The sequence below is a fragment of the Cylas formicarius genome, unplaced genomic scaffold (assembly GCF_029955315.1).
Source record: "Cylas formicarius isolate icCylForm1 unplaced genomic scaffold, icCylForm1.1 PGA_scaffold_4__25_contigs__length_36172078, whole genome shotgun sequence".
Lineage (NCBI taxonomy): Eukaryota > Metazoa > Arthropoda > Insecta > Coleoptera > Brentidae > Cylas > Cylas formicarius.
The window spans coordinates 8,937,978-8,965,753 of record NW_026844334.1 but is presented as its reverse complement, the minus strand read 5'-3'; the positions used below and the strand labels follow the sequence as shown (position 1 = coordinate 8,965,753).

The following is a 27,776-nucleotide window of genomic DNA, read 5'->3' as shown; positions in this document are numbered from 1 at the left end:
TTCAATTTTTGCATATTTCAAAAATTTACACGACGGCTTAGTCTCCATATTTTGAAGTATTCTTTCTTCTCTTGCAGCAGCTCTTTTATGTCTTGATCTCCCTTTATTCATAATATCAGGTTTGAATGATCCTCTTTCGCCAAGTCTTCTGTGCATATTGATCTGCATTTCAATTTGGTCTTCCGTAGCAGTAGCAGTTGGATAATAAGCTATTTTAATAGAAACTAAAGGATTGGGACGATGACATTTTCAAATTTCATTACGTCCTGTTGCAGGTTGCAGGTGCAATTAGTGGCTAAATGATAACAAGAGTGGCAATTTTTGAGGATTTGTGATTCTGCTTAAGGCAATCTATTCTATATTGCAATATTAGTCCAAAAAATGTTCTAGGTAAAGTGCCCTCTGGTGACAGATTTCTGAAACATTTTTATTTTGTGACGATGATTTTTTTTCTAAATCAGGGCTGTGTGTAAAATACCAGTTTATGAAATTGAAAATGAACCCCACTGCATTAAAAATAATATTTAAAAAAATGAATTTTGACAAGCTATCACTCGATTTCGCATTTTTGTTATATGACTTACAACTATTATTTTACCAAGTAAATATAGATAAATAAATATCTGAAACACTCCAGCAGCGGTAAAAGTGTAAATATTCACTGTCTGACGCGTCATAAAGAACTCCTTGATGATCGCCATAAAACCTTAAATGGAATCACAATATCATTATCACCCCGGTTGTGAATGTTTTCACTGCGCCGCTGAAGCGAGTGTAAGCATTAAAAGTTTTTATTGGGGGAGAAATATCAGCGATGCCCCTGATCGTGATTATTTACGATAACGTTGCCGGCAAACTTCTCAAACTGCATTAGAATGTGGCATTGCGATCGCGGAGAGATAGAGAGATATTTCTCAAGTTTTAATGATGGCATGAATACCGAATAACTTTCCGCGAACAACGAGGATAGTTTTAAGGACGAAATGGATCGTCGAATACAAAGAAAAATAACGTTTCCCAATCCTAAATTTTGCGTCAGATATTCGAATCGTATCGTGTTGTGCCCGCTTTTATCTTGTTTATCGCTGTTTATGCAAATTGCTATGTGTCAAGGTTGGAAATTATTATCACAGTTTTCCTGACGTTGTTTAAGTTTTACGGACTTTTGATTCGTACTCACAAAACTAACATACATAAACAAATTACTATAAAAGATCTAGAATAATGTCTGTACTTTTTTTTCACAAATTGATTGAATTTTGAATTTTAAAGATTATAGTTGTGGTGATAGCTGCAAAGAGGATTTTATCCTTCTATGGAATATCGGATAAAAGAAAGGGTTTATATCAAAAGATAGCATCCTTTGGCCAGGTTATACATTCATGACAACCACACACATGAAAAAGCTTCAGAAATTCCACATTTGATAACAATACCAGAACGGAAAGGCAAAAAAATATACTAAAAATGAATAACGATATGTAAACTCTAAAACTAGGTCAGACAATTCACAATACGTTTGGTTGGTAACATTTGCACTAAAACGTTTTATCAGTTTATATTATGTCAAAATCGGTTCGCAATCAAAAAAAGATTTAAGTTGTGTTTGTATATCAAGTTTACTACAAATTGCGCATATAAACTGGGCCACTGAGGATAACAATTTGTTTATATATTAGTTCTTAGGATAAGCAATTGTTATTGCCAGTCTAATGAAGCGAGGCTTGTGGATTAGGCGATTTTTCAAAAATATTTAGGTTTTTAATAAGCTCAACTGTAGATGAATTGGGAAAGTTGGATTTTCCACCCTTGGTTCAGTTGTTGGCACATTTGTTCAATTAGTAGCTTCGAATTTCTTAATAATCGCTTGGCGTTATACAGGATGTGAATATTAGGCAGTTGCAAACTTTAATTTATGGAGAAAGAATTTCGAAATTGTTTTGTTTTTTATATTGCGATTCACGGGCAATATAGACGTTGTAAAAAAATCTGATTTTATTTTAAAATTGAAGCTCAAAATTGTAAAGAAAACGGTCAACGGCAACGGCGTATCAAAACGAAATTTTCTTATTTTTTGACTCCAGCTACGTCGGTTGTTTATAGAGCGCACTTGTTGACTTTGTTGGTTTGTTCAGAGCTTACCTGAAATTGGTTCCCATTCTACTCGGTACTTGCTTATATATTGCTGGAGGGAGGCGCAGCTAAAGGCGAGGCATGAACGGACAACTGACTCCCATACTGCTGAAATATCGAGTTTATCCTAAACAAACTGCCATCTCAAACAGCTAATGAAATTCAATTTCCAATATTCCAATATTCCAAAGCCTGGACGCATTGCCCTAAAATCTCTAAAACCTAATCCCGATATCGAAATTCTAAAAGCAAATAAAAGATGTCATGTACAAAAGTGCATACCAGGAAAATAATCAAGATATACTTACCTCTTCTTCTTCTTCTTATTCGATCGTTAACTTAAATATGTTATTAGAGCTTCTGCTCTATCACAATCATAAAAAAAGTCAGTCACTCTAAAATTCCTCGTTTTTACGGAGTGCCTAAGATTCACAAAGCAAGATTACCCCTTCGAAGTATTGTCAGCACCATTCGTTCTCCATCATATTTTCTAGCAAAATATCTAGCTTCTATATTAAAACCCTTTACAGGGAAAACAGATAGATTCGTACTTAATCCTTTCATGTTATTTAATAATTAAAAAGCATTACTTAATTAAAGTAACGGACAAATTTAAGAACAAACGTCGGGATCAGCTATATCAATATTTAGAGCAAAGCCCTCGACATTGCCTTTCCAAAACCAAAATTATGATACTTCTATTATTTGGCCTCATGGTCAAGAATCCCTTTCATATTTTTTTAGCCATTTAAACTCTATACACCCTAACATACATTTTGCCACTGAATTCATACCTAACATTGTGTCATTCTGCTGACAGAAAACGTACACACATTATCAAAAACCATCTGTTATGAACTCTCTTGTTTACAGAACAGCAAAACTGCCTCAACCCAAGTCTCTTCCACCACAAAATACACTTCATCACAACCTTCTAAAGACAATGAGTCCGAAAGCAACCCCACGCAGTTCTTAAGAAATATAACTCGAATCCACTTCTTCAAAAAATCGATAAACGTCTTTGATCCGTCTAAGAGAAACTTCCGTTTGAGATACCAAGAGTTTACAGCATTCCATGCATGTGTGGCAAAGAGAGACCGGACGAAAAATATCAACTAGGCTCAAAGAACATGAAACAGCCTTATAAGACTACTACAAACCAACTCGTCAGGAGTTGTCGAACACAATCATGAAACCGAACATGAAATCTTATTCGATAATATTAAATCCGAGAATCTACAGAAACCTAGAAGCAACCAATCAATCTTAAACGCCATTCAGGTCTTTAGCTTTCCGAAGACAATGTTCATGACCTTCCTTTAGTTCCGCCCCCTCAAACAATATATAAGCAGCAGGATGATTGCCGAAACGTCAGGAAGTTTGATTTATAAACAACCGACAAGATTGTAAACAGTAAACTTTTTTGAAGTTTCAAACTGATTATAGAGTGTTATGAAGATTTTTAATTATGACATTTAGAGGTATTCATAAAAAAAATTGTTTGGCTTATTTGTAACTTTAAAATGTCCTTTTTATTAGGGAGGAGTTGATCTTCCTCTAGCCTAAATAACTCTCTTTTTTTACACGACGGTGGTGTTTACGATTTCATTTGCTTGATACAGTTTAAAAGGTACCTATTATTGTTTCATAGGACTCGCTGTCCTCCAGTGACATCCGGTATAATTAAAAAGATTTTTTTCTAAATCCGACATCGCGAAAAGATGACGCTATACTCCACTAGCTAATAATACATCGGCAAAGAAATCTAAGTCAAAATTAACCCTGCCGAAACCAGACACCATAAACTACTAAAACTTTTATTACGTCGCTTACAACCATATACGCATTCGCTACTGTAATAGCGAAGCCAGAAGCGTTGTAACTAGCGAAACACTTACAGCCCTAATTCCTGGTGTAATTATTTCGCGGGATTAAGTTTCCGAAGACGGGGGCCTCGGCGGAACGTATTACGGAATTAAATGTAAACTTTCTTGTGTCGAGAAACTTTTCGTGACATTGCGGAGCGACGTCTGCCGCAAAACAGCATAATCTATGCGATTAAATAACACGATCAATCGAAGCGATATTAAATAGAGGAAAAAGGTTACGGATTGCTGTTTCGCATCCCGCAACATTGAACCGTTTTATTTTAAATCGCTTCAGCTGGCTTTAAAAAAATTAGATATATACAGTGTGAACTTAAAATATCTGTTTATGGTACGATTTTGATAGTTCTGCGTCCGAAAAATGCACTAAAACCTTGTTTTGCTTATTGATTCAACCTAAAGTCATGTCCAATTGATATTATTTAATAAAAGTGAGTACTATTAGGGATTTTTCTAATGTTTTATATTTTTATAAGGTTTCAATATCATTTGCGCCCCGCTTAAGGCTGTACGTCGTTGTATGATGTTTCTTATTCCATCAACCTGAAGTCATGGCTAACTGGGACTAATTTTTGATGTCAAATATCGACAAGGGCTATTCGGGATTTCTTTAAGAATAAATTGTCAACGAATTCTTATTCAGGACTACATAAAACCTAACTATACTACTTTTTATAAAACTTCTGGATTCCTCCTGCGTCGGTTTTTGTTGAGTCCAACTAGCTAACATTTCGCCAATCATCCTGTTGGCTTCTTCAGAGCTTTCAAACATGATTCATGCTAAATTACATTCAGAAATCTGGAAAACTAATGTCAACACCATGGAAACCATCAAACTCTTTTCAATTACCAAACACTGTGATAAATGTATCATCGCACCAACTTTCAGCAAACATCAGTTCTATTATAAGGTTCCAACTTTGTCCTTACCCTCTATCAGACTCCTTGAAAAAATCTGTCACCCCTCATGACTCTAAAATCTCTCATCTCTACGGACTCCCAAAGATTCGCAAATCAGGAGTACCCCTTACATAGTTTCGGCGTAGAATCCCTCTTTACTGAAGTTCCTATTCGTGAAACTCTCACCATCATTTCAGTTATGTTAAAATCCGAGAATCTGGAATCAAACAGGTATGGGTTCTCCACTATCACCAGTCATCGCGAATATATTTATGCATGCCTTTGAGAGGAAAGCTCTTGACACCTTCCATCTAAAACCAAAATTATGGAAACGCTACGTTTGTTATTTGGGCTCATGCTCAGGAATCCCTATTAGATTGTCTTAGACATTTAAACTCCATACACCCTAACATACGTTTTACCATTGAGTTGGAAACTGATAATAATCTTCCATTCTTAGATATTCTTATTAATAGAAAATCAGACCTAACATTGGCTCATTGTGTTTACAGAAAACCTACGCGAACAGACCGATACCTCTTGTTTACGAGCCGTAAAACTATCTCAGCCCGAGTCATTGAATCCAGAATTAAAACACCTTACCTCTTTTCTTCTCTCTAATAATGTCCGCCTCTCTCAAACAATATAAAAGCAGGTGCAAAGCAAAATGTGAACCAGTTTCAGTCCAGCTCTGAAGAAGCCAACAGAATGATCGGCGAAACGTTAACTAGTTCGACCCAACAAAAACCGACGCAGGAGGAATCCAAAAGTATTATAAAAAGTATTAAAGTATCCAGGGTGTTCGAAATTTTCCGAGAGCCTCTTTTGAACATTACTCCTGTAGAATGTTGGTTTATGGCTCAATTTTGAATGACACTAACGATTTTTTTTTAAATTAGATATGACTAGAGAGGATTTGATACGAATTAAACAGACTTTACAACGTTGTATTTTTTTAATTAAGCGGGGCACAAACGATATTTCAAACACCTTGTATTGAAACATTATAATAATTGGTATAGTTGGGTTCCAAGTGCTCCTGAATAAGAATTCGTCTCCAATTTATTTATTTTTTAATCCCTAGTAGTATTTCTCTTTTCTCTATCTATTGTTAAATAGTCTGAGTTGGCCCAACACTTTAAGTTGAAGAATAATTAAAACAAGGTTTTAGTGCATTTTTCAGAGATCTATCTAACAACAAAAAATCAAAATCGAACCGTAAACAAAGATTTGTTTACGCTTCTTAAGTGGGACACACTGTAGAAGAACGAAAATAGTTGATTCAGATTTACATTTACAACATTATTTTGCACTCCCACTAGGCTTAGATGCTAAGCGGCAGAGGGACAGCAGTATTTAGAGTGTCCCCCAATTTCAACCTAAGCAATTAACACCGGTAATTTAGTCAAACTCGATATTTGACAAATATAAGGTGAGGGTGCCCGCTCCTTGCCTCCTCCTCCTTTTGGTTAGTTTTAGTCATTAGGTTAGGTTTTGGTTAGTATTTAGGAAACACTGAATATGGAGAGTAGCCTTACACTTGTCAACAGTGTTTCACATATTCCACATGTAGTGTTCTCACCAAGTTCCGAATCATTAAGATGCTTGCTCAAGCCTCAGTGTCAATAATTTAATTTGTTTGAGCTTCTTAATTACTTAGTACGATAGTTCTTCTCTGAGAACTTTTTTGATTTTGCTGCTACAAGATGTTTCAGGTTCAATTAGTGCTTAGATGGGGGATTTCTTTTCTACACCTGGGGATTAGTATTGAGTGAAAATCAACCTTCCACTGTCTGAATATATTTTACAAGTGGTATCCTGCTATGAATTTAAACTAGTAACAGCACCATAAAATATTTTTAAAAAGCCATGAAAATTAGTCGTGATGGATCTAGTAGTACCGACAATGAAGTCGAAGAAACAAAACACAATTTGAAATTGTTTTGATAGAAATGATCGATTTAGATTTGGAAACTGCCTAGGTTGGAAGGTAAGATTCTGTAAATCGTGGTCAGAATTATCCCTGCGATTTCCAGGTTCATTCAAGGCGTTCAAGCGTTTTTGCGTGTTGGTAATTTTTTCCCGAATGTCTTCTTTGAAAGACAAACCAAGATAAAAATGTTGAAAACTTTTCAAAGTATGGTTCAGTAAAATTTATTGTGCTTTTAAAAGGAGCAGAAAAGAAAAAAGATGAGTTTGAGCAAAAATATATTCAGGGAGTTTATGGGCCTAGTGAGGGCTAAGTGATGTAGTGAAGGCTACCCTCCTCTTACATATGCACACACAGGGAGTAAAATTTGAATTTGATGTCACTTTCTATGAAATTCCATCATTAATTACTGTTTATTTATGATAATTAACTGATTATTGCAAAAGTAAGTGCGTTTTTGTAATTTAATATTAAGTTTTAATTATTAGCAATTTTGCCCTACTTATACTGATGTACAAGATGTAAATCGAATATTCAAGGGATGATATTTTAGATTTCGGACGTTTTGGGCTAAAAGGCTTTTTGCTTATAGCAGTACCCCTGTCGACGAGTAAAATCGAATAAATAATCAAAGTCGAGCTTTTGTTCCAAAACCAAGTACGAGTTTGTTTGCCAATGCTCTTTAGTTTGTTTGGAATGTCCCGCCTGACGGATTAAATTTACTGGATGTCTATATTTGCGCGTGAATTTTGGGACACGTCGATTTCGTATATTAGGAATTGGCATGTACAGTTCGCCGAGCGTACAGTTTCATTGAAGACTTTATTTTACGTTGCTAGGGCAATCAACTCATCGAGACACGTTCGCAGACCTCTCGCCCCTCTGAAAACACTATTTTTTACCGGTCTCATCCCTCCGAAGTCGATTTTTTCAAACGAAATTCGTTTAAAAGGTCGCTTGCTCTCATAAAAGGATCCAATAGCTTGGAAAAGTAAAAGTGGAAGACACAAAAGTACCGCATAAATTCCCAAGCGGTCCCCTATAACCTCGAGATCTTCCCATTTCATCCCGCAATATAGACAAAATGTTTCTTGTACCAATTTTATGCGGGTAGGAATTTTTTTCGCATTACAGGTTTTTCGATAGACGCATTTGCCTGCAACATTGAAACTGGGTTATGTGAATTTTTGCTTTTGCCGTCTGTTTTCGGTTTTCTAATGCCATTTTAACTGCCTCTATATATAAAATAACTTATATGTCAAATGATTTTAAAGCCGAACAGTTTGGAGATTTTCTAAATAGAATTCTATTTTTTACAGCTATAGACGGCATTCGAACACAATTAAAATATTTATGCCACGAAAGATATACGACTTAAAATTAATTTCCTTCTACATCAATATATTTTTTTTATTTACTAGCGTTTCTTCGAATCTAATATTTCAACGTTCAAATTTTATTTATGTTTTCCATTTTGAAAATTAAAATTGTTACTTCGGTAACGGTGAAATGGTTTGTGTTTACTTGTACCAGGTGTGTTCAAAAAGTAAAGTGACTTTAGGTTTTATCAAAAAATATTTGTTTATTCATCAAAATTAATGTTTTCGCATTCAAAGTAATCCCCCAAATATAATACACTTGTGCCGACGTTTTTTCCAATTCTCGAAGCACTTTCTGGTATAGCCTTGAGTTTTTCCAGCTATTTTTTCTTCATCTCCTCAATCGTTCTAAACCTCCTTCCTTTCGTGGGTTTTTCCTGGAAACAGGAAAAAGTCGCGGGGAGCAATAGTCGGTGAATATGGTGGCTGACGTATGATTGTGGTTTGTTTTTGGCCAACAAATTAGACACAAGCAAATGAGCAGGTGCATTTTTGTGATGCAAAATTCATGAATTATTTTCCGACAATTCCGGACGTTTTCTTCGTATTGGTAACTTCCAGGAAATACTCTTCATTGACCGTACGACCTTGTGGTAAGAACTCTTGATGTACTACGCCACGAAAATCAAAGAAAACAGTAAACAAAATCTTGACATTTGATTGAACTTGATGTGTTTTTTCGGTCTTGGCAGTTCTGGGTTCTTCCATTTGGACGACTGGACTTCGGTTTCGACGTGATAATCATGTACCCATGATTCGTATCAAGTTTCGACCTTTTTGAATATATCAGGATCATCAATGACGTCGTTTAACAGCTTTTGATCTACCGGCGGACAGGTTTCATACCCAAAACTTCTGAAAAAATTGCATGGCGCCAGTAAATAAAGATGCGACGATTTTTCAACAGCATTTGTTTCACTTCTTCAAAGCTTTCATTTATTGACGTGCTAGGGTGTCCTGCCATTTTTTTTTGTTTAAAGTAGGTTTACCATATGCAGTTGCCAATAAGCATCTAGTACTTTGGCTTGTATTTTCGCCATTTGTTCGAGAGGCGCATCTCCCCCTTAATACATAAAAAAAACTTCTAGCAGCTTAACTGAATATGGGGCTTGTTGAATGGTTGGTGATGGTTTCAGATCAACTTCTTCATCTTCTTCTTGCTTGTTGTAATATGGCTTCCTTTGTCAAGTCTGCTGTTGTAGGCAAATCCTGATCTATCACCATCTAGAGATAAACTACTCACTTGTATACGTAATTGTTGTTTGAAACTGCTTTATCCACTCGCTTAGTGGCTGATCATCTTCTAAGTCCTGTTCACATTCTGTCTCGGTAATAAGTCCTGCATGACGATAGGGGTGTTGAATTGTTTCTGATAGCATATTAATGGAAAATTTGTCTTCGGACTCAATCATTTCCATTAAAATGTTTTTCGTGTATCGACTCTTAAGACTTTTTATTACGCTCTGATCCATCGACTGTAATACACTTGTTGTTTTGGATGGAAGAAATGCCAATTCAATATTCTGTAGATTTGGAATATGGGGGTGTGCAGGGCAGTTACCTAAGAGAAGCAATATTTTAACCTCTTTAATTCTGCATCCCATTTCCGTATCTCCTCTTCAAAAATTTGCGATGTCATCCATGCAGACTTGTTTGCCTTGTAAGTGACCGGCAAATGCTTGATGTTCTTAAAACATTGTGGGTTAGTTGATTTTCCAATCACGACTAGCTTTCTTTTTTCTGTCCCACTCATATTGGCAGCTACTAACAGCGTTATACGTTCTTTGGAAAGTTTTCCACCCACACGCTTTTCGCTTCGAAATTTAAGAGTTTTATCTGGCGTCATTTTGTAAAAAATACCAGTTTCGTCAGCATTAAAAATGTCGTCAGCAGAATACTTGTCTGCTAGTTTTGGCCACGTCTTCTCCAGCCAATCGTTAGTGACGTCTTTGTCGACGGGCTTCGCCACTTATCTGTCCATAATTTATACCATGTCTCTGTTTGAACTTCCCCAACCATCCTTCCGACGCGTTAAAATCGATAATGCCAAGCTGTTCAGCAAACTTTTCTGCTTTTAGTTTTACGATAGGTCCAGAGCGTGGTACATTTTTAAGACGTTGCTGTTGAAAAATCGTCTTCAAATTTTGGCTTTCTTATTTTTTACTAGAACTGCCTGCCGCTTCAGCCTTTTTTTTTTCTTTGGACTTTCAAATCGTGGTTACAGTCGACGGTGTAAGTCCGTATCGACGTCCCACATCACTTTTCTTTCTCCCCGTTCTATCTCCCGAATTAAAGCAACTTTATCATCTAGAGATAAAATTTTTCGCTTACTCGCCATGCTCGCCATATTGACTAAGTCAGATTAGAACTGATTGATTGGTGTGCTTTTATACGTACCGATAAAGGCATTAAAATAATTGCTTATTACGAGAAAAACACTTAGGATGACCAGGAAGGTAAGAGACTCTATTAATTACAAGTCGGCCTACTTTCCTTACTTTGTTACCTGATGTGCCCTTTTTTTTATACAGAGAATGAGAAATTCGTTATACACAATGGGTTAATACACATCTTTGGATGGAGACCTAATAGTACAACAAATTTTGTTCGTATTCAGAGTTTTACGTTATACACATTCGCTATAGGGAGTTTTCACTGAATTACTTTTTTACTATTTAATACTTAAATTTTTTTCATTTTCGTTGACTGTCAAATCATGTCAACGTATTTCATTTGTATACTGTGAAGTACGGAAGAAAACCAACAAATAAATAAATCAAATTTAAACTAGGAACGTCGTTTATCACCACGCGAAGTGTTAAATTCCATTCCCCTACTGTCCACTCCATTTCGGCAATCAAACTCGTCGCAATTCTTATTTTTCTTTTCCCATATTTTACCGAAGCGTTGAAGTAACTGGGACACGGGAACGAGCGAAAGAGAATAATAAATTTACCAGACGGAATACACGGTTCGACTGAAACGATTCGGATTCGACAGCATGATATTGCCCGTGTCAAAAGTGTTTCCCGAAGTTTACACTCGGGTTCAAAAAAACGTGACGCGATTGATTTTTGACCCAATTCTAACGGAATTTTTTTAATTCAGAATCAATTCGCTAGCTCTTCTTTTTGTTTGTTGGTGGATGCCGACTTTTCTTTAGAAAATGTAGTGAACCTCCTTCTTGGATTTGCTTAGTGTACTAATGTAAAAAATGATGAGGAACCTAGGAACCTACCTTAACTTACAACCACAACTTGAAAATGCTTTGAGATTTTATGAAATTTCCCAAAAGTCTTAGAAATTTCCAAAAACACCAAAATACCCTGAATTTTTTCGAAAGGAGCCCGAAATACCCCCCAAATTCTCCAGAACTCCCCAAATTGCGCCGAAATTCCTTAGGCTTGTACACTAAAATACGCCATGATGTAACCTTCGATTTGTATCTTAAATACATGCATTTATTATACGCGTATTTGATAACATTTAAATATCACAAATTACAAAGTACAAAACTAATATGCAGCGCTATGAATAAACACCAAAGTTCTACAGTAAATAATAATTTCTAGTCAGGTGCGTAATTATGAAACAAATGTAATAAATAATATAGGTATATCAAATTATTGTCAAAACCAATGTTTAATCCCATTGAAATCCCCATTCTGTTAAGCCATTAGGAAGTATTTGCAATTATTATAGTCGTAAATTTTAGATATTTATTACTGATTAACTGTAAATAACAATTAACAATATATGCGAATGTTTTGTAAGATGGATATTGTCCGTTGTTTGTTAATTATTTATTTCAAAAAATAAAGTAGATTTTTTGCGCAGTTACTTAACAAAATAAATCTTATCCTTACCATTACCCCAGAATATTAACATTTAGCACTAGCAAAAAAAAAAAGACAACCTCCCGGGAGACCGTTCAAACAATCCCTGAGTGAGGAGATGATTTATCCTAATCGCTATTGCAGATTTTACTCAAGATTTGTTCCGACGCTAAAAGACTCAAACTCCATTTGGAACTTGACCCGCTTGCAACCCAGTTGGCTTTAATCCAGAGCTCATGTTTTATTCCTCTGCGTCGGTAGAAACTTTTCTTTTTTTTTTTGCGGCTAATGGAATTCAGTTGCGCATCCACGCTTAATGTTATATTTTAGAGAATTAAGTCTGATCGTTCGAAATACTAGTTTCGCAAATAATAAACTGCGGAATAGAATTGTTAGGCTCGTCTAAGATGGTGGGAAACTTTTTTAAGAAATGCGTTGTCTTTCAGATTTGCAGCGTTTCCGTCGAAAGATATGGAGGTATGATTAGATATCATTTGTACGCAATACTGAACTAGGAACAGTTTGATATCGAATGGTGGTAACAATGAGAGCAAAATGCCAAAATTGTATCAAACAGAGCAAAATTCTATATCCTCCAATTTTTATTATATTTCTCAAAAAAGTTTAGTATCTTGCATATAATTCTGTATATATATATATATATATATATATATATATATATATATATATATATATATATATATATATATATATATATATATATATATATATATATATATATATATATATATATATATATATATATATATATATATATATATATATATATATATATATATCACTTGCACGCAATACTGGGCTAAGAACAGTTTGATATCGCATGGTGGTAACAATGAGTGGAAAATGCTAAAATTGTATCAAACAGAGCAACATTCTATATCCTCCTATTTTTATACTATTTCTCAAAAAAGTTTAGTATCTTGCATATAATTCAAAAATAACATAATATTCAACGCACAAAAGCAGATAGTGAATATTGTTTTTGGAACTGCCTTACCACATCAGAAAAATTCGCCTAAAAAAGGTTATCAGCTTCATTAAGCTTTTTTGATAGTTTAGATTGCTGAAAAATGGGACGAATTTGAAAACGGATAAAAGTTATATATATATATATATATATATATATATATATATATATATATATATATATATATATATATATATATATATATATATATATATATATATATATATATATATATATATATATATATATATATATATATATATATATATATATATATATATATATATATATATATATATATATATATAATTATATATATATATATATATATATATATATATATATATATATATTTATGTTTAGCTTTTGGTTCTTGGGTTATAGGTCTTTGTATTAAAAGCGATTAAAATTTTTTTTGTCCATATATTGACGTTTCGGTCTTCTATGACCTTCTTCAGAAAGGGGTACAGTCAAAAAGAGACAAACACAAATCTTAAAATTGAAGAGGTAGCATCATATGAAAGTTTATACTTTAAAAGCGTTTGGTTTTGTCATAGTGCCCTTGATAAAAGATAAAAGTCCAACAAAAAATGATTTGTATACGGCACTCACACACATAATACACACAAATTTAACGAAACAGTTAAAATATATATAAGAGTTTAAAATAATAATAATAATAATAATACCGATACGCGAGGTTTGCTCGCGTCGACGTTACTGTGTTTGTCTCTTTTTGACTGTACCCCTTTCTGAAGAAGGTCATAGAAGACCGAAACGTCAATATATGGACAAAAAAAATTTTAATCGCTTTTAATACAAAGACCTATAACCCAAGAACCAAAAGCTAAACATAAATATAGAGAAGGTCTAAGAAAAAACAAAATATTCGCTCGTTGAACTCCGACTGGAATCCTGCATCCGACTGGAATCCTGCAGACGTTTCGCCAAAATCTCACTTGGCATCTTCAATGCTCGCGCTCCGAAAACACTTCGGACACTGGGGTTATCGGCGGTGCGTGCGGTATTTATACTCTGCGCCGGAGATGGTAACGGTGCTGGCACTTGTTACATAATATGCTATTTTAAAATACCTAATTACCCACCGATCTAGCGTGCGGGAAGCGTCACTTTACCACGTCAGTTTCGTTTCCTATGAATCCGAGCCACTTCGGACATTTCGCTTTGAATTTTGACTTTTATCAATTATGACTGTCATGTCAGTGAATCTATTCGTGTTGTTTTGCGAAAATGGACCCAAAAACTAACGGTCGTAGCAAAAGTATACTACGGCAAAATTTTTAATTCACTCGTTTATTAAAAACTCGCTCCGCTCGTGTCAAATCAACTAGTGAGTCAAATGCCGTTTACCGCACTTGTTGCATAATATACTATTACCACCGGGTTTGCATATGCAGGCAACAATTTTACTAACGAAATTCAAATTAGTAGCATAGTATAGTATCGGTTCTAAGGTACTTTCGGAAATTTTTAAAATTTGATTGACAGAGTAAATAGTTCAGAAATGTAGACGTTAGAAAAAGGCCCTTGGAAGCAAAATATTAAATAATAATATACAACGAGGACCAAAAGTTCCGGTGTTAAAAACTACTTGGTAAAAACGCTGAAAAACAACGAACTCTTTAGCAAATATAACATTTTTTTGACCCTCATTCCATTTTAGCGGAATTCTCATTTAAGGTATATCATATCATAAATATATTTTTGAATATAACACCTTGTAGAACACATTTTAGAAGACTCGCAGCCTTTAAGCTTCACTTTATAAATATTTTCTTTTAGTAAAGCAAATTGTTGACAAAATGAAGGCGTTCGGAATCGACGCCGCTACTGATAACTTTGACGATTGTTTCAGGAAAAGGTATACCGGAAATCAACGTTGTCGTACCCCCTTCGCATATTGCGCTAAGTGGAGATCTTAATATAAGCATCGGATCGTCGTCATTCTTGCCTCTGGTCGTTCAGTTGTCGAGACTTGAGGGGAATAAAGCTCAGCCCTTGACGACATTTCCCGTTTATCCCGAAGCCGGCGCGCTGAAGAGAAACTTAACGGTGGCTAAAATACAATGTGGATACTTCTCCAAGGGCGGCCAGTATTATATTCAGATCAAGAGGCAACCTATATTGGGTGAGTAGCTGTTGTTATAATTTTGTTTTATATCTGCATGTCGATGAGAAGTTGAAATAAACATTTGTGGAGAACGAGTAGTAGGATTGTTCAGAAAGTTTGCTCATTTACACGATGTTTGAAATGGGATCCCCTATATATTAGTATATTTTCCGCTTCAACATAGCTTTAGCAGTTTGGGAGAAAACATAGCTCTAAGAAAATGATTGTGTGTAAACTCCTAGAAAGCTGAAGTTTTTGGCGTAGTTTACCAAGGGCACATATATTGCTTTGTGTAGACAAGTGTGTTCCTTTGGTATACAGGGGGGTTTTTAAATGATAAAAAAATTCCCAAAGTATTTTTTGATGGAACACGTTGTATTTAATAGACTATTCCACTATACAGGGTGTTCGGAAATTGAGTTCGGAAACTTGGAGGAAAGATTCAACCTGGTAAAAAAATGTTAGTAAGTCATGTAACATAAATTCGAAATCGTAATATTTTCCGAGTTATGGCTTTTTAATTTTATTTTTAACTCAGTTTGCTGAATTCTAGACGGAATAAGCTGGTATTTTACACACAACCCTGACTTAGTAAAAGTAGTAGTTACAAAATAAAAGTGTTTCAGGAATCTGTCATTAGAGGGCACTTTACCTAGAATATTTTTTTTTATTTTCCCTGTATTTTACTTATTTAGACTGATATTCCAAAATAGAACAGATTGCCATAAGTAGAATCACAAATCATCAAAAATTGTCACTCTTGTTTTAAGTCGATATGTGTTATCGTTTAGCCACAAACCGATTTTTTATTCTCTCCTCGAATTTTACCTGTGATTTTAGCGAACAGGACTTGATGAAATTTGAAGAAGTCATTGTCACAAATACTGAATATCGCGAAGAGCAAATGCTTTATATCGAGGCTTATCCCAATAAAAACGTTCCATCTGGTAAGACGTTCGTCAACATACACTGAATACTTGGTCAAACAAGATCATTCAAACCCTATAATATGAATAAAGGGAGACCAAGGTATAAAAGAACCGCTGCAAGAGAAGAAAGAATACTTCAAAACTTGCTGATCAGGCAAGAATTGCTTGCTTTACAGTTTGAGAAGTTTAGAATGGAAATAATCTTCGGCCCTTTTTTGTTCAAAGGGTTCAACCACTGTATGAGAGTAATGAGCAATCGAGAGTAATTTTATGCGTACAAATTTTAGGAAAAATTCAAAATTACCCGGAATTCTCAAATCGCATTTTGTTCACTGACAAGGCTGCATTCAGTCTTGATGGCATTGTAAATTTTCGAAATATGCGTCAGTGGAAAAACCCACATTTAACCCACAGCTAAAATCCCACATGCACAAATCGAGGGAAAGCATCAGCTCCGGTTTTCCTTAAATGTATGGGCGGGGATTATAGGAGATAATCATATAGAACATGATTTATTTAACGGAACTCTTAATCGGGAAAAGTATTTGCAATTTCTCCGAGAACACCTACCACCTTTGTTGGAAGAGGTACTCTTGCAGTGGGCACAAAACATGTGGTTGATGTAAGATGGCGCTCCACCCAATTTTACATTGGCTGTATTTAAATCAGGCATTTGAACATCGATGGATAGGTCAAAAGGCGGAACTCTAGTTGGGCCCCCCCACTCAACAGATCTTAATCCAATGGACTCAATTTTTTGGAGACACTTAAAGTCTATAGTGTATGAAACACCTATAACAGATATCAATGATCTACGACAAAAAACAATAAATGGTGGCGAAATCATTAGAAATAAGCTAGGCGTATTTTTTAAAATGAATGAACGGTGGGTATTTTGAAAATTAATTGTAATTAGCGTTGTATACTGTTTAATTCCAGATTATTAATAATTTCTTATTTTCGAAAATGTAAAATGTATTTATGTTACTTTAATTAAATATGTTATTGCATTGAATTATGCCATTTCCTTACTTTTTTGAAAAATTTGGTGCACGTCGCTTGCAGGTTAATAATACATATCGCGATAACCAGTATCGCCTTTATATAAATTAGAAGTGCGGGGTATTCGAGTCGAAAATAAAAAACTCGATTTGTGGCTAAACGAAACACTCATCGACTCAAAACAAGAGTAACAATTTTTGAGGATTTGTGATTCCGCTGAACGCAAGCTATTCTATTTTGCAATATCCAGTATGAATAAACAAAATACGGGCAAAATAAAAAAATGTTCTAGGAAATGGGCCCTCAGCGACAGATTTTCGAAACACTTTTATTTTGTAACAACGACTTTTACTAGATCGGGGCTGTGTAAAATACTGCAAAATATTACCATTTCGAATTTTTGGTACACTTAAAACCATTATTTTACCACGTTGTATGTTTATGCAATGTAATAACGTAATCTGTAAATATGTAATAATATAATGTTTATTTAAGGGGCTACAGCCTCCAATAGAACTCTGAAGGTTTTTTTGTGCAGAATTTTAATATATTGTGAATCAATTGCAAAACTGATTTTCAAATTTTGTGGTAAGTGCCTACTGCCAAGTTCTTTTTTGTTGGTTTTACTGGTGACATTATTTCGCAATTATTCTAGTAATTATAACTTGTTATTTAATTATCAATTAGAGAAAATTTTAAGATAGCTGGAAACTCGAATATATTTCAGGAAAAAACTCGACGTCGGACTGGTCTGATTCGGACGTAATCGTCCGCAGTCTGGATGTCCGGTGGCCGATGCCCCAGCTCTCCCTCACCCCCGAACACGTCCAGACTTATCCAGAGAGTCCGGTGACGGCCATATTGACATTCCCCGAAGTAGTATGCCCTCCGGTCGTGGGAACCGCGCCGTCTGCCATACCGGAATTTTGGCTAGAGCTCCATTACTGTGGGCATTCCCTGCTTACCTGTGATAATACCGTGGATTCCGAGCGGGCCGCCAACAAAACCGACCATCAGGTTACGAATTTTAACCGTTGCACTTTATTTTCATTTTTATTGATTTATTTATAAATGACCTCAAAAACAGTAACAATGTTGGTGCTGACACCGATGCTTAACAAAATAACAATTTACCATTTCTTACGATATGGTTCAATTTTTATATGATAATAATATTTATAATATTATTAAAGATTTGAATGCTTCCATGCAGATTAAATTTGTTGTGCAGTAAATTAATTTATGTTGCTCGCATTCTTCTATTTGATTAGATTTTAGACGCTTGGGTCAGTTTTTATATACCTTTTAGCAGGTGCCCGACGGTCCAGTAAAAAAGAGGATTTGATTTCTTAATTCGGAGCCCTCTGAAATTTGTTATTAGATGATGTTCAGCAGTATTTTTCCAGCATGCAATTCAGTATCTAATGCGATTGATTCATTGTGAATGATTCCAATACAGAAAATATTGTATCATATATTAGCATTTTTTAACTTTTTTGAGTTAATGAGTCATCACTACTTATTTTGCGCCTGAGTTATTTTACATGCGGATTTGCCACTTTGCTTACTTAACATAGATACAGAGTTTTTTTTACATCTATGCTAACCCATTGTAACACAATTTCTTCAGTTCAGTTTTTTTTCTAAAATTTCTAATTTTTTTTTTGCGGAAATAATATTAAACCTGTTTTTCTTAATTCAAGTCTTAAACCAGGTCTGGAAATAAAATTAGAAAAAGGTGCAAATTGCAAAAAAATAAAAATAATTAAAATTTAATTTCTTTAATGTGTAGTTTATTGTATTCATTCCTGTAAATATCTCTACATCTTCTTTCCACTCTAATTTATTTAAAAAAATGTTTCTAAAATATTTATTTAAAGTTAAATACATTTAAGAAATTAATTAAAATTATTAATTTATGCTTAGCTTATCAAAACACAGTCGTTGACAGCATTTTTCGGACATTCTTTTTTTTAATTTCTTTGCTTCTTCTGAAACTTTTTTTTTCTCGAAATTGATTTGATTATATATCTTATTTTGCGTACTTTTCATCAAACAAATCTCAGTTTATTAACGTGTAGTTCTTATTTCATATCGTGTACACACAGATTGCTCATTAAATACGCAACAAAATACAATTTTGAAAATTATAATATTAAACATATTTTTCTTAATCCAGGACTTGAAAAGTATCTGGAATTTATTTTATACAAAATATCGTGTATACACAGATTGCTCATTAAATATGAAAGGAAATAAAATTTTGAAAATTATAATATCCAGACGTTGAAAAATGTCTGCAATTAATTTTATTGCAATGAAATTTCAACAAAATTATAACTAAAAAATTCAATTATGAGCAGTTTGTATTCATATCTGTGAACTTCCTACAATACAATGGCATAAAAAAGCACCCTGACACTAACAATATTGGGAAATGCAAATTTTCCTCTCCTTAAATCTAGTTAATTAATTACCTCTGATTTTTCGTACTAAACAGGAATTCGTTTTCAGGTGTTGTACTCTGAACAAGTACGCGGATTGCCTGGACGGAGCGTATTCATTTTGAGATGCGAGCTATTCGGCAGAGCTGGCCACTACGCCCTGATGCTGAGACCCACGAACCTGGACCCGGTCCTGCCTCGCACAGCGGCTTACGTGAAGGTAGCAACAATTTTTCAATCACAATAATCGATTATAACGTAAATCTGTGAACCGTAAATTCGTTTTATTAAAAAAATGGCGAAATCCAATTATCTGTTTTTTACGCAAACAAATTTGTTGTTTTCATCAGATTAATTTGTTTAAATAAGTGGTTTTGAAACGATTTTTTTCAGGAGGAATGAGAATTTATAGAAATTTACTAATAAAGAGCTAAAGAGCTAAAAAAAAAATAATAAATTAAAAAGGCAATTGACGACTTGAATTACTTTTTCTATGGCTACTTTAGTAAAAATGAAAATAAAAGTGCAAATCAGTTGAAAACCTTTACTTCAAAAGGAATTTGAAGTAATTCCTTGTTTATTAAAACGCACCATGTCAGAAGATAACACGATTTTTAGAAACTTGTTTTATTGCAATTTAAAGATAAAGATCTCGATATTTCCACATTGCTTATTAATAATTGGACAATAATTCAGTAATTTAATAATTTAATATCTTTGAATAGCTCTCAGTAATTAACTGCTCTACCAACGGGAATCTAACAGCTTCGAAATTTTTCATAAAAAAAGGAAACTTTTTTCAATTTTAGGAAGTCGTGAGCAGTGAATATTGTAAATGTAGCAGAAAAACGTTTCCCTACAATTTTCCGATCTGTCTCTCGGTCGGAAAGTGCGGGTTCATTTCATCGGAACGATAATGGCGCTTTTTTCGCCATTCGGCGTCTCCGCAAATTACGCTCTAATTCCAGATAATCTCGATAGGTCGCGCGTCGCAAATAAAAGGCAAAAATCTTATATTAGTTCCTCCCGACGGACTTGGAACTTCGCAAAGAAATACTTTAATAACTTCCTTCGGATCCACTGGGCTCCTCTCTTAAGAGAAATGATTAATGAACTTAAGCCGACAAATAGATCTCCAACTATGAAGTTTTGTTTAATTAATAGGAGCCTGGAAAATATTTGGAAAGTTCCTCCGGAAGGGCTCGAACGCTATCGCCGCCTTCTCGGCTGCTTTAAGTAGTTGTCCGAAAGTTAGGAAATATTGTAGGACTAGGATTATCATTAAACAACACTCTTGGTGCATAATTTGTAGGGAGCTTTACTGGATTGTCTTGCTTTTGTGTTTTAATTGAAAAGGCCAAACGAGAAATCGTAGAACTTGCTGGACATGAAAACGAATTTGGAAAACACTCGTAAAAATAAGAGATTATAAATTTAGATAAGTATTTCAAAAGTTTCGATTGGTTAAAGTAATTATGTAAAATAAAATAATGAATAATAGTTTTGATATTATACATTATTTCAATTTCAGAAATTATATTTTATTAAATAACTTTTCAAGTGGGTATCTATTACATTAATGCATTATAAATTTAATATGATGGATAGAATAAAGTTCGAACCAAAATTTATGCAATATTATAGACGGGTAGCATCAACAGAAGATATAAAAAGTTTATGTTTTATTTTCTTCTGTTTTCATTTTTGCTTTCATTGAACAATTATGTAAGTATTTATTAATTATCTTTATTAACTTATCATGGACAGCAGCAGATGATCAGCGTCAGCAGTGGCTTTTTTTAAAAGAAAACTAGCTGAAGAAAGAGTTACAGTCCATGTACAAAAAATGAGTGGTGGAAGCTGACTTAATTTCAACAGTGCCTTTATATATTTTCACCAAACTTAAATTTTCAAAGAAAAAATTCACAGGACTTACTGACTAGAAAAACAATTCTCGGACAATTTATCTACTTGTAATCAAAAAATTGGAATTTGTGCTCTTTAGGTTTTGGTTTTAATACATTGTGGGACAATTTGTATTTTTCATGGATTTATGAAACAATTTTTCGCATGCAATTTCGATTAAAATTATTACTTATTAAATGCTTCTTTTCAAAATAGAATGTTAAAAACCCTGTAAAACACAGGAAGCAGACTTATGAGAATTGGAAGAAAATTGAAAAAAAAAGGGAAATTTTTAAAAGTGTTAGATTCATTTCAATCCTTCAATTCACTTTAAATGTATGTTGATAAAAAGAATAATTATTTTTATTTTCAAGAAAAACATGGCACTGTGCCGATACGTGTTGATTAGCTATTTAGATTAGTTAAATCATTCATTAAAATGCAGGGGCGGTAGAACGAATATGTTCTGAAATAAAATTATCCTTATCGAGATATTTATTTAAGCGTAATTTAATACATTTTTGAGAAGTTACTGTTTATAATTTTCCGTTATTTTTTCTCTCCAGTTTTATGGATTGGCGTGATAATTGCATTTTTAAACCATTCTGGATATCTTCCGGATAGAATAAGATAGAATAAGATGGTGGTTGTTCTTGGGATTCCATCCCAACCAGGTGCGGAATCTTGGGTTAGGCTATTTATTTCAATTATCATTTCATTTTCTATAATTGATAGGAGAAACATTGATTTATTTAAATTAAAATTATCTGCCTCAAATTTAAAATGTAGCTTAGTCATTTTACTTGCCCTTTTGGCACCTACTTCACTTAAATATTTATTAAATGTTTCGGCCACTTCCACATCTGACCATATTGATCAATTACTGACACAATGCTGTTCCAACTAACTAACTAAAACAAACCAAAACTTTTGTAAATAGTAATTATTTTCCGTTATCCTTATCAAAACAGTCATCCGTCTCTTAAAGTTTTTGTATATTTGTTCATCTTCATTGTTCATTTAATTTATTAGATCTTGCGTTATCCAAGGCTTTTCTTAGATATCTATTTAGCTTTCCTTCGTTTAATTTAGAATAGAATTTATCTTTTTCTTTATTTAAGTTTGCTTGTAATTTTAGTCTTCTATACCTTTTTTTTTTCAGTGGAAAACTTGAGATTGTAATAGGACCTCCCAACTTTCTTTTCTGAGGTATCTATATAGCTTTCCTTCGTTTAATTTAGGAGGCGCGATGCTTTTCCAAGTTGCTAAGTAGAAAATTATCTAAACTTGAAGATATGTATTCTGTTTGGAACGCTTGTCTGTATATCTATTATAATGAGGGGTGTGGAATTGACCGAAATTGTTTTAAAAATACCATTTAGTTTATATTTACTTATTTACATTATGCGTTCAGTCGCCGTCGCTTCGTTTTGGGAACGAAATGGACATTATTATTGGGATTCCTTGAATCGCTGAGTTAAGTAAATTGGTAAATCGGACATCACAAACGCATAACAATTTATTATAAAATACATATCATTGTTAAATAATGATACATAACACTCTACAATTGCAAGATTTAATTTAAAAGGAGTGGTCAATTGACCGGTAAATTGACCAGACTCAAAACTATTGAAACTAGAAAATCCGAATTGTTGCAAGCAATTGAAATAATTACCTTTAATTGCTTTGACTTTAAAACGTCCCATGAAAATATTTATACTTTTACTTTTCTTGGTAATTTTTCTGGAAAAAGGTGTTCTAGATCCTAAACAAAGATTTGTTTTTCAAATGAAGGTGACTTGTAGTTGCCTGTTGTTCCAATATTTATGCTATTTTTACATAAAACTATGAAAAATGCGATTATTTTAAATAAAAATAAAACAGTGAAGTGCTGATTATCTTTATGCGATACCTCCTACCTTAATAAAATTTACGACGAAACGAAGCAGCCAAGTGGGCGAACAACGGCGTGAAAAATGGTTCAATTTATAAACCGTTGCCAATAAAATATGTAGCTTAAAGTTGATACGCAAGTGAAATAGCGTGGTAAATAACGCGGAAGGCCCGAGCAACTGTGTAGCGATGTCGATACTTTGGAAAGAGCGATAGCCCGGTGTGGAAAACTCCTCGTATTTTGAATACATATCCTGCAACGAGGCGTAATTATTTTTCCAGGCGGAATGGAGCGAGCAGTTTGTCTTCAATGTTCACGCCCGTTCCATATTCCCGTGCGATCCCCACGGCAATGGGATCACAGTTCTCTTTCAATACCCATCGTGTATACTGGCGATAGGTGATCGCGTCCGAATCTACGGCCGATTGAGGGCGAATGTTGCCTCTCTGTCGCCACCCACAACCCTGGAATACATCACCGAACAGAAGATTAATAGGGGCCAGCACAGTTTGCATTTCGACTGCGAAATCTTCACCGAACACTACGTCGAGTACTGCTTTGTCTACGTGAGTCAGTCGATTAGCGGAGCTGTAGATGATGTCCGGATTGATTGTGTACCTACGTTGCCCGTTACAGGTGAGGAAAGTTCCTCAACACTATGTAGCTTCACTGCTTTTAACAAAAACTACTGACAGATTGGTGGTACCAAGTTTCAAAATTTATTAGAAAGTCGTAAACACAACAGTTGTAAATGTTGTTAGGAGGTACCGTGCGTTCAATTTATCTTGATAACATTTTAATTAGCTTTAATTTTTTGTTTTTAGAGATATCAGGGTAAATAAAAAAAAAACAAAATATAGGGTTAGCAGCCAAGTCTTTTTCCAAGTGGCGTATAAAACAAAACACTATCAATTTTCTGACATATTAGCCTACATCATATTTTTCTAAATGGAACAAATATCTCTAAAAACAAAAAAGTTACAGCCAATTAAATTGTTATCAAGATAAATTGAACGCACTGTAGAATTTAAAATTGTTTTAAAGTAAAAAGGATGGCTAAAAAATACATTTAATTAAATACATTTTATTAAATGGAACATCCTATTTTGAAATTTTAAAATCCTTTAACTTTTTTATTAATAATAATAATAGTGTTTGAATTTTTTTTCGTAGATAACAGATGACAGAATTTGAAGTAGATGCTACAGGGTGTTCAAAATAAACGATTATATTTGGATCATACAAAAGTATTTTATATCCTTTGCGATTTATTTTAACTTTTTCAGTATTTTACTCTTCTTTCTTCCTAAAACTATTGTTACAGCATTAGTTGGCCTTGACTAAGTGACAATGTCAAATTTTTATCTGACAGCCGAGTAATTGTTATGATTTATATACCGGGTGAGTCAGAAAAAATATGTTGTGAGTATATTTTGTGAGTATATCAACTAAACAGTGTTAAATGGGACGGTTTGATGCTGGTGGTAGTGTTGAATATGAAAAACTGAAATTGGTAAACCGGAATGAAGAAACGTTTGGAAACTTTACTTCAAGTTCAAGATAATCCCCAGGCCCGCAGCTGTCACGTAGCTGGCTTATGTGATACATCCCAGTCTACTTCAAAATACAAATATTATCCCTTCCATATGGAACTGACCCAAGAACTTATAGACTGTGATGCACGGTTAAAAATTTAGCATTAGATAATGAGGTTAATCGTCATAACATACATTATTATTCAACAGTAAATCCGTTCGGGTTACAACAAGTGCAAAACCAAAACCACTACCTTATGTGTGGTGTGGAATAAAACACCTTAACGTTATTGGGCCACATTCTTTTAATCGAACCACTCAAAAGGGCCTAGATATTTAAACTTTTTGCAGAGACCTTAACTTCAACATGACATTGATAACATTAAGTTCCAATAAATATGGTCTCAGCAAGATAGGTTTCGATATGTATTATTATTAACAAAAAAATTGAAGACTGTCAAAACGAATCCAAAACAAAATTTGAAAATAGGGTGTTCGGTTTAAAAAAACGTATTTTTCGTCACTCGTTTTTGGGCCATTCTGTTTACTTTAAAATAATTTTAAATTGTGAACCCTAATAATCCTTACAGTACAGTGTTGCTTCCTTTCTGGGACCACCGTTATGTTGGTCCAAGTGATCGACAGAATATTAACTAATTGTGGGATTTTTAGACCAGGAGAGCGGTGGTTGGGGACGGTGGAGTGAATGGACGGCGTGTTCGAGCACCTGCATTGGAGGAATCCGAACCCGGTACAGGTTCTGCGATTCACCACCTCCACGATACGGGGCAAAATTCTGCGAGGTAAGTGAAACAACCATTCTGTATATTTAAGTCGTTTTAATTCAGTCTTGAGAGCGTCACTCGTTCGTTTTACGAACTACGATGGACTTCTTCTTCTCAATCACCATGCCCAAAGATTTTTTTATCGTGGCTCTCCTGGCACCGGTCGCTGAAGCTTTTCCAACCACGCTCTTCTGTCTATCACTCTTTGAAGCTCTCCTGGATAAATCTTCTTCGGAAGACTTATCGTAATCAGCGAATGGATCGAATTCTTTACTTTCGCCATCCGTTTCTTCCTCTTCTATAATTGACTCGCGAAAGAACAGAACACTTTCTTTCTCTGCAACCTCTACTTCGTCATCGGACATATCCTCTTCGTGTTCTAGTTCCAAGTCAGATCTTGCGGCTTGACTTTTTTTCCTACTAAGCCGGGTCGCGCCACCGTAGTTCTCTAAACTGCTACCGGTTTGAGCCTCCATATTTCTTTTAGTGATTACACTTGGACGAATGTCGACAGGTTTTGGTACGAAACCCAGATCTCCAACAGCGTAAGTGGCTTCCACCGAAGGAACGGTCTCTAAAGATGGTTTTTTAACTTTCTGTTCTTGAGCTTTGTCCAGGAGAACGAACAAGGTATTGAGGAGATTTTCCCGTTTCGTCGCCCTCAAGGAAACGTCACTTTCTGATTTTATGGTGAGGGCTTCCTTAATACAGCTCACACCTTCCATGAGTACGTCACTTAACCTATTGTTCTCCTCTTGAAGGTACATACTGTCTGTCTTTAAGGAGACGTTCTCACTTTTGACGTTGTGCAAGTTTTGTTCAAGAAGTTTTATTTTGTATTCCAAGGAAGCGATCTTTTGTGTCCATTTCCGGGTTGCATTGCGAGACTCGCGCACTTCTTCTTCCAGGTGTTTGAACTTGTTCAAATCCTTCATCAAATCGCGGTGCTCGTCGGTGAGTCTCTCGATGACTTTTTGCTGAACCCTCACCTTCATGAGAGCTTTCTTCTTTTCCTCATCGTGGAGCGTCGCCTCTTGACGCAAAGTCTTGTCGCGGGCTTTGATGACTTGATAATCCTTGTAAAGCTTTTGATGCGCCACCAGCATCGAATCTAATTCGTTGTTCACCGCTATGTTTTCACGAATCACCTTATGTGTCGTGGCAGCTATTCTCAGTTCAGACGCGTCATGAAACTCAGTGGATAGCTGCAGGAGACGCGCTTCCATGTCTTTTTTGAGTTTGTCTTTGCTAATGATGAATTTCCTTTCGATTTCGTAAAGCTCTCTGGTGTGCCGTTTCTCTTGAGTCTGCATTTGCTCCTCTTGGTTCTCGAATTTCTTCATCAGCTCTTCGCGTTGCGATCGGAACTCCTCCAGCGAATTCAGCTTGCCTTAAACAACACGTTTTGCATAATTTTAGGATAAAAATGTAACTCACCTTCGAGCAACTTATTTTCGGAGGTCAGTTGTTCGTGCATTTGCTTGTATTCCTTCTCCAAATCTACAATTTTCGCCTCGTATTTTTCTGCATCGTGCCGTTTGGCTTCCTGAAGCCCGATTATCCTTTCTTCCAGTTCATTTATCTCGAACACCTTCTCTTGGAGTATGCGTTTTAAATACGCAATAACGTCTGCCCGATCTTCATCCAAGGTTTGTTTCTCCCGGTCCAGCAATTCGTTTCTTTCTTCAAGTTCTTGCGTCAAGCTTCGAAGTCTGGCCAGTTTCCGGTTCAAGTCCGCTATCGTTAGCTCGTAGAACGTCTTGTCTACTTCCGTGAGCGCGTTCGGGTCATCCTCTACCGTTTTCTTCTTTTTGCCTTTGCCTTTTTTTCCTTTTTTGGCCATTTCTTTTGAGCTCGACTTTCACACACGCGGACGCTTCAGATTTTGATTTGTTTGGTTTCCAAGGTGATGATTATTGATTATTTCCTTGAACCCGCTTTCCTACTGGCCGAGAGTCTGCAGTCACAGGCTAGCGCTATTTAACATAATTATATGATTTCACAGTAGTCGGGAGTGCAAAAAGAAACTTAAATAGATATTCTTAAAGCTAATAGAAAGTATTCAAAGAAAATTACTTAATGACGCAAGAAAAATA

At 34.8% G+C, this 27,776-nt stretch overlaps 2 protein-coding genes across 3 annotated transcripts in view; one reads left to right on the top strand and one right to left on the bottom strand.

Annotated features, from left to right (window-relative positions):
- Nucleotides 1–27,776, top strand: part of LOC132700756 (uncharacterized) — a 159,920-nt gene that overhangs the window by 109,820 nt on the left and 22,324 nt on the right. For both annotated transcript variants that reach the window (XM_060668278.1, XM_060668277.1), the window contains exons 3-7: nt 14,929–15,201; nt 17,842–18,131; nt 19,629–19,778; nt 23,642–23,996; nt 25,568–25,698. In XM_060668278.1, coding sequence (XP_060524261.1) covers nt 14,929–15,201; nt 17,842–18,131; nt 19,629–19,778; nt 23,642–23,996; nt 25,568–25,698 — 1,199 coding nt within the window. The remainder of the gene's footprint in view (nt 1–14,928; nt 15,202–17,841; nt 18,132–19,628; nt 19,779–23,641; nt 23,997–25,567; nt 25,699–27,776) is intronic.
- Nucleotides 25,736–27,554, bottom strand: LOC132700951 (cilia- and flagella-associated protein 157). The gene is made up of 2 exons (XM_060668550.1): nt 27,118–27,554; nt 25,736–27,070 (listed from the first exon to the last, which is right to left on the bottom strand). The coding sequence occupies exons 1-2, from the start codon at nt 27,521–27,523 to the stop codon at nt 25,755–25,757; spliced, it is 1,722 nt and encodes a 573-aa protein (XP_060524533.1). The 5' UTR covers nt 27,524–27,554; the 3' UTR covers nt 25,736–25,754.

Coding starts and splice junctions, on each gene's coding strand:
- LOC132700951 (XM_060668550.1), bottom strand. CDS start 27,523: ATGGCCAAAAAAGGAAAAAAAGGCAAAGGCAAAAAGAAGAAAACGGTA. Junction 27,071..27,117: donor CGAAAATAAGTTGCTCGAAG/GTGAGTTACATT, acceptor GTGTTGTTTAAG/GCAAGCTGAATTCGCTGGAG.